Source organism: Phascolarctos cinereus, unplaced genomic scaffold, assembly GCF_003287225.1.
Source record: "Phascolarctos cinereus isolate Bilbo 61053 unplaced genomic scaffold, phaCin_HiC Scaffold_4;HRSCAF=312, whole genome shotgun sequence".
Lineage (NCBI taxonomy): Eukaryota > Metazoa > Chordata > Mammalia > Diprotodontia > Phascolarctidae > Phascolarctos > Phascolarctos cinereus.
The window spans coordinates 650,811,623-650,825,520 of record NW_027555847.1 but is presented as its reverse complement, the minus strand read 5'-3'; the positions used below and the strand labels follow the sequence as shown (position 1 = coordinate 650,825,520).

Sequence of the window (13,898 nt, the reverse complement as noted above, 5' to 3'; positions counted from 1 at the left end):
GGGGTGGTATCATTCTCTCTCAGTGGGGCCCATAAGGAAAGCAGTAGAGCTGCCCTGCCCAATTCATATCAATTTTTGATAGAGAATAAATGATTCTGAAGTTGGAATGTCACCCTCCTATGATTCCAAGGAATACTTTAGCTGTATATTCTCTGGCGGGGAGATGACCAGTTGGGGTAACTGTCACTCAAAGTTATTTATCATTTTAGCCAACCAAAAACATTTATTAAACTCTCTGCATGTGGCACCAGGTTAGGTGCTAGAGAAAGTTAGACAAAAATTGGCCCTGCCCTTGAACTTATCATCTTTAATAGGGTCTTACACCAAAGTAATTTTTGGGAATTCCCCACTACATTGAGTCACTCTCTGGTATGAATTCTCTGGTGCTGAATAAGTTTTGAGCTGTGACAGAAGGCTTTTCCACATTCACAGCATTCATATGGTTTCTGGCCAGAATGAATTCTCTGATGCTGAAGAAGGTTTGAGCCATGACTGAAGGCCTTCCCACATTCATGACATTCATAAGGTTTCTCCCCAGTGTGAGTTCTTAAGTGATCAATAAGAACTGCAAGCTGTGTGAAAGCTTTCCCACATTCATGACATTCATAGGGTCTCTCTCCACTGTGAACCCTCTGATGTTGGAAAAGACTTGAGCTCCAATTGAAGGTCTTGCCACATTCATGACATTCATAAGGTTTCTCCCCAGTGTGAATTCTCTGGTGTGCAATAAAGACAGATCGGTGACTAAAGGCTTTTCCACACTCATTACACTGATAGGGCTTTTCTCCAGTGTGAATTCTTTGATGCCGAATAAGGTCTGACCTTCCTCTGAAAGCTTTCCCACATTCATTACATTCAAAGGGCTTTTCTCCAGTGTGAATTCTTTGATGTTCAATAAGGGTTGATCTGTGACTAAATGCTTTGCCACACTCATTACATTCATAGGGTTTATCTCCAGTATGAATTCTCCGATGCCTAATAATTTCAGATCTCTGGCTGAATGCTCTCCCGCATTCATTACATTCAAAAGGTTTCTCTCCAGTATGAATTCTCAGATGCTGAATAAGGACTGAGCGCTGGCCAAAGCTCTGGCCACAAGTATCACATTTATGAGGTCTCACGCCTGTAGGAACTCTCTGCTCTACAACAAGATTTGAGTTCAGGCTGAAAGTTCTCCCAAATCCAGTACATTCATGGCCTCTCTCATCTCTAGGGGTTTCTTCATGCATGACTGTGACCCGTGTCTTTCTCTGCTGGGAAAGGGAGTTTCTCCATCTCTTCTCAGCTGAGATTCCCACCTGACTATCTAACCTGCTTTGAAGTTCATAGGTTTCTCCAAATTTGGGTTTCTGGAGAACATCTGTTTGGAGTATTTCTGATATTGTTCCACAAGATTCTATTTCTTCAGAAATTTCCTGCTTTGGGATCAGTAACTTGTTGTCAGTCCTGGTCTTATAATCTGAAATTATAAATGGAAAGTAAAAAAAAAAAGTCATCTGTTCTCTCATTGGAAGTAGGAGGGGAAGGAAATTGATGGAGACAGATGACAATTATCCAATCGTAATTTCAAAGAGCCTTAGATTTGGAAGTAACTGTACAGGCCATGTAGTGCAATCCTCTAGTTGATGCATGAATCATGGAGTTGGAAGGGACCTCAGAAGTTTAGTGCATCTAGTAATGAGGTTCCCTTCTATAATGTCCTTGACAAGTGGTCTACCTTCTACCTGAAGATCTCCAGTTGTGGGGAACCCCTTACCATTAGAGGCAACCTGTCTCCTTTTGTTCAGCTATGTTAGGCCACTTTTCCTGAGCTGAAATTCGTCTTGCAAGTCCTAGCCCTCATTCCTACTTGTGTTCTCCAGGCTGTGGAGAATAAATCTAACCTCTTCTACTTGACAAAACTTCAAATACTTGGAAGACAGCTATTAAGTTCCCTCTACAAATTGATGGTAACGTCCAAGAGGGTCCCATGACTTTGATAACTTTTAAAAGTTATTTTACAATCTGATGAAAAGCTAGGAAAGTAGAGTAGAAGAGTGATGTTATGGTGGAATGGCGAGTGTTTTGGACATAAGGTAATGTGAATCCAGACAAGATAACACAAGACTTTTGACTAGAGGAGACAAAGAACAACGAGTAAGGGTATTTGAGGATAAGCACAATTCTGGAGGTAAGCTCAAGCCAGAGAGAGAGAGAGAACCATTATTAGAAACGAGAGGGAATTCAGATGAGCTAGTAAGGAGCAATTTGGTGGGATGGTACTTTCAGTTTCTAAACATGAAGTTATCTTTGTCTCATTTTTCTCCTTCCCTTTTCCCCTTGGAAATCTGAGCAGTTACTACTAAAATTCTTCCATTACAATGTGTCTCAGAGCTGTCTTCGAATATTTCAAGGCCTGTCATATGAAGAGGCATGAGATTTGTTTTATTTGGTCTGAGGGGACAGACCTAGGAGCAATCAATGGAAGTTTCAAAGAAGCAAATTTAATTTGGTATAATGAAAAAGTTCCTAACAATTCAAGCTATCCTAAAGTAGAATGAGCTGCTTTGTTATGAAATAGTGAGCTACGCTTAAGGGGAGGCCTTCCCCAAATGGATGACCATTTGTCCAGAATACTGTAAAAAAGGTTTTTTTTCTTTTGGAGTTTGGATTGGACTAGAGTGGTCTGAGATTCCTTCTAATTTTGAAATTTGGTGATTCTTAAATTTGTCCTCTTCTCTCCCCACCACATTTGGCAACACCATCAATCACTTCCTCAAAATGCTCTTCCCTTAGCTTCCATGATTCTGTGCTGTCTTGGTCATATCATCTTTTCATTATTCTTTTTGTGTCTCCCCTGATGGCTTTCTATTCCAGCTAAATGAAACACTCCCCTAATCAGTTCCTTTTCTTCATGTATCTTCCTATCCTAGTACTTGCCAACACTTCTGAAATTATCTCTCTAAATACATCAATAATAAATGACATTATTTTCCCACACAAAACCAATACGGTTACAGCTTTCTAAAGCTTATTTTTTCAAGTTTCAGCCTTGTATCATTTGGAGGTACCTCTCCAAATTCTTTTCTATCATTTCTCAACACGGTTTATTAGACCTAGTCTCTTTACCTTGAGTAAGTATTTCTTCTTTACACTGAACATATCTGCAAGTGGAAAGTACACTAGACTTGGGAGGAGGATGGGGAACAAGTCGAGGTTCTCCCATTTGTTAGTCATATAGCTTTGGGCAACTCACTTTACCTCTCACAGCCTCAGTTTCCCTATTTGTCCTTACCATTTGTCACTACCAAAGCTCAAATGAGATAATGACTCATATTTTTATGTGAGAGCTTTGCGATTTGGGGAGCCCCTTCCAGGCCTGTGAGGTTGGTTTTGCTAGTTCATCATCACACAGCTAGTAAGTGTTGGTGCTGGGATTTCAACCCAGCTCTTCCTACTAAAAATACTTTATAACCATAAAAAGCAAGCTATTATCATTATTAAGCTGTCCCCTCAGAATTTCACCACAGCTTTCAAGAGTGACCTTTCCATTCATACATTCCCTGAATAATGCCACCCCACTTCATCATAGTAGGATTTCAGAGCTAAAGTATGAGGGGGTGTCAAAGGCTATGTAAGCCAACTTTTCATTTTACAGAGGAGGAAACTGAGGCCCTAGGGAGGGTAAGGACCAGTAATTATCTAAGGTCAAAAAGGTGGTAAGCATTAGAGGACTGAAACCATGTTCTCCGATTTCAGAGCTAATACTCTTTTTTCTGCTGTTTCATACTGCCCCCCCAACACTGTGTTACTGTTTCCTTATTTTTTAGCACATATTTTGAATCTGATTATCATATATCTGCTTATTAATTTTCTTAATATATATGTCTTTTCTTTCCAACTAGATTTTAAAATCCTTACAAGACAAGTCCTGGGTTTTAAACTTTCTTTTGTATTCTTTTACAGCATCTAATATAGCACATGCTAGGTGTTTAATACTGGTTGAATACAAATTACTTAACCAACACTCATTCACGACCCCTTGTGTAGGGTCAGACTGGGTATCTCCAATGGAGAGAGAAGTCTGAAGAGCTGTTGAAAAACAGGAAAACACAAGTATAACTCACTTCATATCAAAGCTATGGACTTTCAGAGATGGAAGGGACCTTCTGAGATCATCTAGTCCAGAGGTGTCAAACTTTCTGCCATGGGGCCACAAACCAGAACTAGATTAAAATACAATTGCAAAATGTTTAACAAAATAAATAAAAATACAATATAACACAGATAATGCTAATTTGTGGTTTTCCATGTCAATATCAGGTCTGCAGACTGTGTTGCTATATCTAGTCTATCTATTCTTGTTTCTCAGAGAAAGAACTAGAGGCTTACAGTATGGAAGTAATTTAGTCCAAGGTTGGATCTAGTTGTTGCTGGACCAGGATTATACCATGAGCCTCCTAACTCCTGGTTCAGGGCTCTTTCAACCATGTGTCAAAGTTACACATACAGCTACATATACCCATTAACACAAAAAGATACCTTAAGTGAAATAAGGAAATTAGATGCTGAAGAATGCTGCAAAAAAAGCAAATTTAAGAATATTTTGGTTATGTAGATAGACTCCTGGTTAACCTAATTTTTCTACTAAAGTCCTCTTCTCATTGCATGAAGATACCTTTAGGCTCTTGGAGGCTGTGCCAATGGAGTTCAACCTCTAGAAATTTTAACCAAGCTGAAAACAGTTGAGTATGGGCGCAGAGATAGACTGTTTCTATCATTCTGTCATCTGAAATCCACTCTAGGAGACTCATCAACATTAGCTTGGCTACCAAATAAAGAATTATTCATTCACATAATTGCATGAAGAGGGGTTTCACACCATGCCTGATGAAATCAGGGATAAGACCCTCATCACCCTTGCAATTACCAATGCAATAGTCCCTTTACTGGTTTCTCTGACTCCAAGTCTAACTCCCTCCAATCTATCTCCTACACAACTGCCAAACTGGTATCCATATGGCAGATCTGACAATATCATATCTCTTCCCACAAATGCCTTCAATGGCTCCTTGCTGTCTTTGGGATTAAAATCTAAAAACTAGTCTGAAATAGACATCTTTTCACAATCTGGGTTCTGCCTACCTTTCTCTTTTTCTTTCACTTCACTACTCTTTATGGGCAGCTAAGTAATGCAACAGACAGAGCACTGGGCCTGGAGTCACTGAGTCTTGCTGTCTGCCCCTGGGCAAGTCATTCCACCTGTTTTTGCCTCAGCTGTAAAATGGAGATCATAACAGCACCTCCCTTTTCAGGGCTGCTGTGAGGATCAAGTGAGATAATATTTGTAAAGCACATAGCGGAGTACTAAGTAGGCACTGAAGAAGTGCTTGTTCCTTTACCCCCTTTGCCCCCCTTTGCTCTTCATTCCAGGCAATCGGTCTGTTTACATTGCATCTCCTGTTCCTCTGCCCCTGCATCATAGGCTGTCTCCCCTCCCCATCCATAGCCCATTTATTAGCACTCTCTTCTTGAAATGACTTTGTATCTACTTTCTATTTATCTATGTAAATGATGTGTGCCCACCGGGAGAATTGAAGCTTCTTGAGGGCCAGGAACATTTCTTTTCTGTCTTTGTAACTCCAGGACCTTGCACAAAACAGGAGCTTAGTAAATGTGTTGAATTGAATTGAATCCTTGAAGTATGAAATTAATCTTATTAGTACTTTCCCATCACTAGATTATCTACCCTCCAGGCGTGTCAAGGCAATGTGCCTTGTAAACCACGAATAAATGTGACTTAAGTTTTGTAAATTTGTGCATCAGGTCTCCTATTTGGAAAAATTAAAGGGTTTCTGTGATCTCAAATGAAATGCCACCTCCTCCGGGATGCCTCCTCTGATTTCTCACTATTAACAGTCTTCTAAGAGGTGGCATGTTGAAGTAGATAAGGAGCTGACTCTGAAGTTAGGAAGACCTGGGTTTAAGTTGCTTCTTCTAATACCAGCTCTCTGACCAAAAGTAAGTCACAGAGCTCTGAGATCCAAGTAACTGTATAAGACTTTAAACTGCTGATCTACACTGGTGGAATGAATTTCCAAATTCGAGCAGCTTACACCGATGAAATCATAGCTCCAGACCCCAACTCAAGAAACTCTGAACTCCTACCTTGGACTTCACATGCATTTATTAGCACCTCTTCTTGCACAACTGTGTATTACAATTTAACATGTTGGTGTCTTATCTGCCTAGTAGAAATGTGAATTTGATGAGAAGGGGGTTCCTCTTTTTATCCAAATTTTTGATGTCCCCTAATGCTAGAGTGTGCTTAGGTACTTAATAAATGTTTGTTGAATTAAATTGACTATCAGTAATGGCTCAAGGTTATCAAAACCTAAGATTTCATGGGTAAAGAAATGGATAAACGGTAAGAGCAGCTCTGGGGCCAGGAGCTATCGGGTTATTAATGATATAGACTAAGCAGCCTAGATAGACAGTGGGAAGCATAATATTAACTAATCTGCATTTATGATGAGATAGAGGTCCTCCAGAAGGAGAGAAGCAGGTGAGGCTGAGGACTATAGAGGGCAGTGGCTCTGTGGCCCCCACAATGGATCCAACTTTATATACTTCAAAAGATAAGTGATTTCTTTGGTGTGGGTGCACCCACCCACCCACCAAGACTGCAACACAGAGTCAGAATCAGAACTGAAAGAGACTACAGAAGTCACCTTGTCCTGTCTACATGCAAGCAGGAATCCCCTCTCCCTCTGACTGGCACTTCTCTGCGCCACACTTCAAAGGGAACTTTTTACCTCTTTAGGCAGCCTGCTTTGCTTCTGGATAACACCAACTGTGAAGAAGTTTTTCCTTACATGGAAGTGAATTCTACTTCTCTCTTTTACCCAGTTTCTTGTTCTACCCTCTGGGGCTAAGCAGAACAAATCTAATGTCTCTTTCCATACGACAGCCTTCCAAAACTTGAAGTCAGCTATCCCCCTAAAAATCTTCTCTTCCAAGCTAAATACCTTTGGTTTCTTCGACCTAGCCTCAAATGACATCGATGATAGCCCTGTCATTAACCTGGTCACCTGTTCTCTTGTTAATGTCCTTCCTAAAGTCTGTCTAGAACTGAACTGACACTTTAGTGTGGTTGGATCATGGAAAAGCACAGTGAGTACACCTCCTTCCTAATGAAGACTATGCCTCATTTTAATACAGATAGTGGTTTTTATTTTTGGGCAGTCATGTCATAGTGTTCTGGGAACACAGATTTAGTGCTGGAGGGAGCCTCAGAAATCATCTAGTCCAGTGGTTCTTAATCTGGGGTCCATGAACATGTTTTTAACTCTCTGATAACTGCATTTCAATATAACTGGTTTCCTTTGTAATCCTATGTATTTTCTTTAATGCATTTAAAACATTATTCTAAGAAGGGATCTACAGACTTCATCAAACTGCTGAAGGGGTCCGGGAGACAAAGAAACTTAAGACCTGCTGATCTAGTTCAACACCTTCACCTTACAGGTGAGGAAACCGAGGCCCAGAGAAGTGAAACAGGTAAAACAAAGTGACTTGTTTGAGTTGACACAGAGAGTAAGTGGCAAAGCTAGGATTCAAATGCACGTGCCCTAACTCCAAATCCAATGCTTTTTCCATTATCGCTACAACTATTGAATTTGAAACCCATTAAAACGCTCAGATATTCTTCACACTGTTTTAGAGCTGTTTGTCTCTATCCTGTATTCACGTAGTTGGCTCTTTGGACTTTAAATTTATTATTATTAGATTTGGCCCAATGGTCTAGCCTGTAGATTTTTTGGATCCTATTATTCAACATATTAGTTGTTTCTCCCAATTTTGTATATTGTATATGTATTTACATCTATACATAGGGATCATATAACCAAAAGGGGAAAGAAGTGGAAAAATGGATTTCTGTAAAAACCTCATGCGTGTTTAAAATGTACCACTTTGGCAAAGTATGGAACATAATCCCTGGAAAGTTTAAATGACTAGAAAACCCGCAGACAGTGGAAATGTTGAGAAGGGGTGCAAATGCTACATGTTACCAACAATGACCTACATGCAAGAAGCAGAAGCAATATCGAAGATAAGAGTACTTGGGAAAGCATGTAAGCTTGGTCACATAACCAACAATATGAAGTAACAGAAGAGTAATCCAAATGATACAACTGTATCCTTGATACAAAAAGAGTAAGAGGAGGACCTTTCCTCCCCTGGGGAGGCAGTGTGGGGTAGTGGTATGCATACTGGACTTGGAGCTGTCAATCCTAGGCTCTGACACTTACCAGACCTCTCTAGGCCTTAGTTTCTTCAGTGTAAAATGAAGATTATACTTTACTACCTACCTTGTTACTGAAATGGAAGTACTCTGAAAAGTTGAGAGCGAAAATTATGGAAAGGTTTGGGCGCGGAAAGATTGGAGTCAGCAGACTTGGGCATGAATTCTGATTCTGCCACTTGCTATTTGTGCTTGACTTTGGCCAAGTCCCCGCTCTGGGCCCAGACAGGTGCCGTAACTGGCATCAGCAATATGAGGGGGATGGAGATGATCTCTCTGAGCCCTTCTACCTCTAAATGTATTATCTGATATATCATAAAATGCTACAGGCATGTGAGTAATCTATGAAGGACTGTATGGACAAGAGTCTAGTAAGATGAAAAATGACTGACATTGACATTGATCTGCACTGGCAGATTTAGGCAAACCCACTAATGAAATCACAGATCACCAAAAGTATCAAACTCTCATCTAGAAATATTTTAAAATAAATTTATTTAAATTTAGGACAACTCTAATTCACAAGTATCCTTATTTCAGTTCCTGTAATAAACAAAAAATGATTATCAGCAAAGATGGTAAACTGTCTAATGTAAAGCAGATATATCTGCAGTGAGAAGAAAAATCCAACTTGCCTCTACAATATTTTTTATCTAAATGAGCTCAACGACTTTATGAAGGAATCTATGTTGAAGGCTCTGGCTGAAGAGGAGGGACATAGACCTCTGGGAGTGGGCTGGGGTAAAATGAGTACCGTATTGGGGATCCTGGAGGTACAGTAGCATCTCATGATTCGGAGGCCCTGCATGGGATCCAGGTGATGGGAAGCTGATGTGGGCCGAAGCAGAGAGTGGCTCCTGTACTGCCCCCAGGGCTGCCATATCCTCTGGTGATGTACACAAATGGGACCTGGGGAACAGTTAATGTTACAGGAGGGTGAGGATGGATTCAGATGGATATTGCAAGAATCCCAAACTAAAAACAATAAACACTTCATTCCAAGGGGAGAGAGGCTGGGGAGTGGGTGGGAAGGTTGAACCAGAGTTTCATTCATTTCCTAAAGGAAATCAGGAAGAGCAAAGGGGTAGGGGAGATAAAAAAAAACCCAAAAAAAACCTAGCACTGTGTATTATTTCTATCATATTCTCTCCAAGATTTTCTAAGACTAGCTTCTACTTTCCCTCAGGTGTTATCAGTATGTGCCAACTACCTCTTGCGTGGGAGAGCCATCATAGCATCCCACCCTAGACACTTGCTGTATGTCCATGAGCAAATCACTTCATTTTCTAAGCACCAGTTTCCTCATTGGTAAAATGACAAAACCTGTAGCACCTATAATTTTGTGTTAGGCTCAAATAAGATAACGTATGTGAAGCATTCTGCAAACTTTAAATGTCAGTCACTATCCTAGGAAATGGTTTAGTGGCAAAAGCCAGGCAGCATTAAGCAATATCAGCACAATCTGCTCCAGCCTACCTTTCTACCCTTATTTCACATCATTCTCTTTCACGCAGTCAACAATTCAGAAAACTGACCCAACTTGCATTTTCCAGGCAACGCCAGAAACTGATCTAAGCTGCCATCACACACCTCCATAAATTTCCTGGGGCAATCCTCCATGCCTGGAGTACTCTCTTTCCTCATTTTTCCCTTGCAAAACTCTTTTCCTTTATGGTTTAGCTCAGGTGCCATCTCCTGTATGTTGCCTTCTCTGAGTTCCTGAAGAGCAAGTATTCTCTTTCCTCAAATTTTCCCACTAACACACCCTATTTTTTATTATGGAGTACTTGTACTACTTCTATATTACCCAGAATATAAGCTTCTAGAGGGCAGGGTCAATCAATTCTATCTTTATATTCTCAGCACCTGGAAAAGGCCTGGCACGTGGTAGGTATGTAATAAATGTTTGTTGACTTGAATTTGAATTTCAAAGGAAGTGGAATTTGTCCATGGTACCCCCAGAAACCTTATCTCTCTAATAACAATCCCCTTTTCCATTGTGCTCAAGCAGGGACTTGAACCCGGGTCTCCTAACTCCAAAGTCCAGGGCTCTTTTCAATAAACTAAATCTAATACTTTACCAGAGACAAGAAAGGCCTGGTTCTACTGCCAACTTACTGTGTAACCTTGTAAAAGCAAGTTTATTCCTCTAGGTCTCAGTGAAATATAGGTTTACTCCACTAAGTATACACTGTAAGATGAAGGAGAGAAACTACATGGTCTACCTTTAAAGTTCCTTCCAACTCTAAAATCCTCTAGTTATCTATACTAACCAACAAAATGGTGGATTTTCTGTGTAATGACCCTGTAGAGCCGTATTTCATCACTGTTCATTAATTTATTTGAGAGTACAAAACACTTAAAGCAGACCACCATGTAGGGAGTCATAGTAATGCTGTTTCTATCAGTCTTTGGAATACTAAGTTGGTCTGGTAAGTTGTTCTTCAGGGATGGTTATGGCCTTTGATACAATCCTCTCTCTGAATATAAATTTGTTAGTAAACTTTCTGCCATTTCCTTCACTGTTATTTAGAATCACATAATGTCAAATCTGGAAGGAACCATAGCAACCATTTAGATTAGGGCTTCCTAACTTTTTTTTTAATGTCATGCACCCCTTTTGTAAAGCCTGTAGTCTCCTCAGAATGTTGTTAAATGCATCAAATAAAATATACAAGACTACAAAGGAAACCAATTATACTGAAATATTAAAAATTTTTAAATGCCCCAAGTTTCTAGATCCTATATTTTTTGTTGTTGTTTATAGTCATGTCTTACTCTTCACGACCTCATTTGGGGTTTTCTTGGCAAAAACACTGGAGTGGTTTGCACATTTTCTTCTCCAGCTCATTTGCCTGATGAGGAAACTGAGGCAAACAGGGTTAAGTGACTTGCCCAGGGTCACTAAGATAATAAGTGTCTGAGACCAGATTTGAACTCAGGAAGATTCATCTTCCTGACTCCAGGGCTGCCACCTCCTGGCTGCCCTAGACTCTATGTTAAGAACTCTGACTATGTCAACACAATCAGTATGCAAAAAGAGTGATCTGAGATGAATCTAAAAAGACAGAATCCCAATAAATGTAATTCCCCAGGCATACAACGTAGTGGATGGTGGGTCAGCTTTGGAGAAAGGAAGGTATGCATTCAAATCTTGCCTGAGACACCCATTATAGTGTGACGGTCTGAATTCATAACCTGGCCTCTTCAGCATCTTTCCAGTCTTCCTGCACCTTCATCCCTTTCCCACTACTCTACCATCCAATGACACCTGCATGCTTGCTCCTGGTTGCACGTGACACTCCCTGTCCCCACTCCCAGAATTTTCCCATTCCTAGAATGCTCTCCCTCGTCTCCCCCTCGGGGATTCCTTTAAGTCCCACCTAAAAACCCACCTTCTGCGAGAAGTCTTCCCTGATCTCCCTTCGTGCTAGTGCATTCTCTGTGCTGATTACCTCCAATTTAGCCTGTCAACATCCTGTTTGTACATAGCTGTTTACAATTAGTCTTCCCCGTTAGGCTGTGCGCTCCTTGAGGGCACAGTCTTTCTTCTGCCTCTCTCTGCATCTCAGCCTAATGCCCAGTACACAGGAGGCGCTTAATAAGTGCTTGCTGCCCTTCTGACTCCGCCACATCATCGGGGCCCCTTACTATCGTTGCCGTGCTTGCCCTCACCCTCTTCCAGTCCAATCCTGCCAGGCAGGGGATTCCAGGGCCACGGGAAACCAGGAACCCGAGTGGGCGGATGTGGAGAAAAGGAAGGAGAGGCTCTGAAAAAGGAGGAAGGGGACAGGAGAGGCTCGCCCCGTCCCGGCCGGACTCACCCTCGTCCTCGTCGCCGGCCGCAGCCTCGGGGCCCTCGGGCCACCCCCCAGGTGAAGGCGCAATCCCTCCCGCGGAATCGGGCGCGCTTTGTGGGGGTGGGCTGGGGGGAGAGCAGGCTCCAAAGGACTCAAACACAAAGCACGCGGGCTCAGGCCCCGAGCTGAAGCCCAGCCACAGTCCGGCCGGATGTATACTCTCGGCAGCCCACACCCCCTTCCGGCGGAGCCTCTTCAGCCTGGTCCCCCGGGCTGCTTCCTGGGACGCTCTAGGAAGACGGGAGGACTCGGCATCTCGGTCGTTGGCCAGCTGCAGGGCGGGGGGAAGGCTCGTGGTACTGACCTCTCCCTAAACTGTGGCTTCTGTTTTCTTGAATTCATGGGCGGCATCCGAGTCTCAGCACCTCGCAGGGCAGGGTGCTGGGGTAGAAAGGGCAGTCTGGCCCCACCCGACCTTCCTAACTTTATTTCACACTATTTCTCTTCATACATTCTACATTTCAGACAAAATAAACTACCTGTTTTCCAGGCAATAGTAGTAAAAACTGACCTGAACCTCGATGTACAAAAATATTTAGCACAGTTCTTTTTGTGGTGGCAAATCGTTGGAAATTGAGGGAATGCCCATCAATAGGAGAATGGCAGAATGAGTTGCGATATGTGATTATTTACAGTAGTCCTGTAAGTGCTATAAGAAATGATGAAGGAGATGGTTTCAGAAAAACCTGGGAAGACTTATATGAACTGATGCATAGTGAAATGAGCAAAACCAGGAGAACATTGTACACAGTAACAGCAATATTGTAATGATGGTCCAATGTGAGAGTTGGCTCCTCTGATCAATACAGTGATCCAAGACAATTCCAAAGGACCCATGAAAAATGCTGTCCAACTCAGAGAACTGATGAACTCTAAAAGCAGATTGAAGCATACTTTTTTCGCTTTATGTTTCTTGCTCTTTAGTGTGTGTGTGTGTGTGTGTGTGTGTGTGTGTGTGTGTGTGTTTTGGTGCCAACATGGCTAACATGGAAATCTGTTTTGTGTGACTTTGAGTTTATCATTGATATCATATTGTTTACTTTCCCAATGGGTAGGGGAGGGGCTAGAGGGAGATAGAGAATTTGGAGCTCAACATTAAGAAAAAAGAATGTTAAAAATAAATAAACTAATTAAAAAAAACCCAACATGAACTTTTCTCTCCCACCTCAGTCAGAGTCCCAGAACCTCTCAGAGTAGGGTGCTAGGGTACAATAGACAATTTGGTTCCAACTGACCTTCCTAACTGTATTTCACATTATTTCCTCTTCATGCATTCCACATTTCAGACCAGCTGAATAAGCTGTCGTCCAGGCAATAACAGTAAAAACTGACCTGAATATCCATCTCCCATCTCCATCTGATTCCCAGCCCTTCCCAGGGCAGCCTGTTGTGGAGGAAGAGTAGTGGACTGGGAGGTTGATACTTACCATTTTTGAAACATGGAACAAATCAGTTCTCCCCTCTGGGCCTCAGTTTTCTCCTCTAGAAAATGATTTGGTGGGAGCTGATGGTCTTTGAGGGGCCTTCCAGTTTGAAGCCTGGTATTCCCATCCTAGGCTTTGAACTTCCAAAAATAGCCTTGGACATGGAATCAGATGACTGGATTCTAATTCCAGCACTTCCAAACTGTTCAGGTATGGGCTGGACTTGATCACTGATGAGCCTTAGAATTCTGAGATTTCACGTGATTTCATTTCTTTCTGTTTTGTTTTGTTTTTGCTAGGCAATGGATTTAAGTGACTTGCTCAAGGTCA

At 41.7% G+C, this 13,898-nt stretch overlaps 1 protein-coding gene across 1 annotated transcript; it reads right to left on the bottom strand.

Moving 5' to 3' along the window:
• Window positions 1-292: 292 nt before the first annotated feature.
• LOC110214196 (uncharacterized) lies at window positions 293-12,309 on the bottom strand. Its single transcript, XM_020994978.2, has 3 exons — window positions 12,109-12,309; window positions 9,039-9,193; window positions 293-1,459 (listed from the first exon to the last, which is right to left on the bottom strand). The coding sequence occupies exons 2-3, from the start codon at window positions 9,163-9,165 to the stop codon at window positions 360-362; spliced, it is 1,227 nt and encodes a 408-aa protein (XP_020850637.1). The 5' UTR covers window positions 9,166-9,193; window positions 12,109-12,309; the 3' UTR covers window positions 293-359.
• Window positions 12,310-13,898: the final 1,589 nt, after the last annotated feature.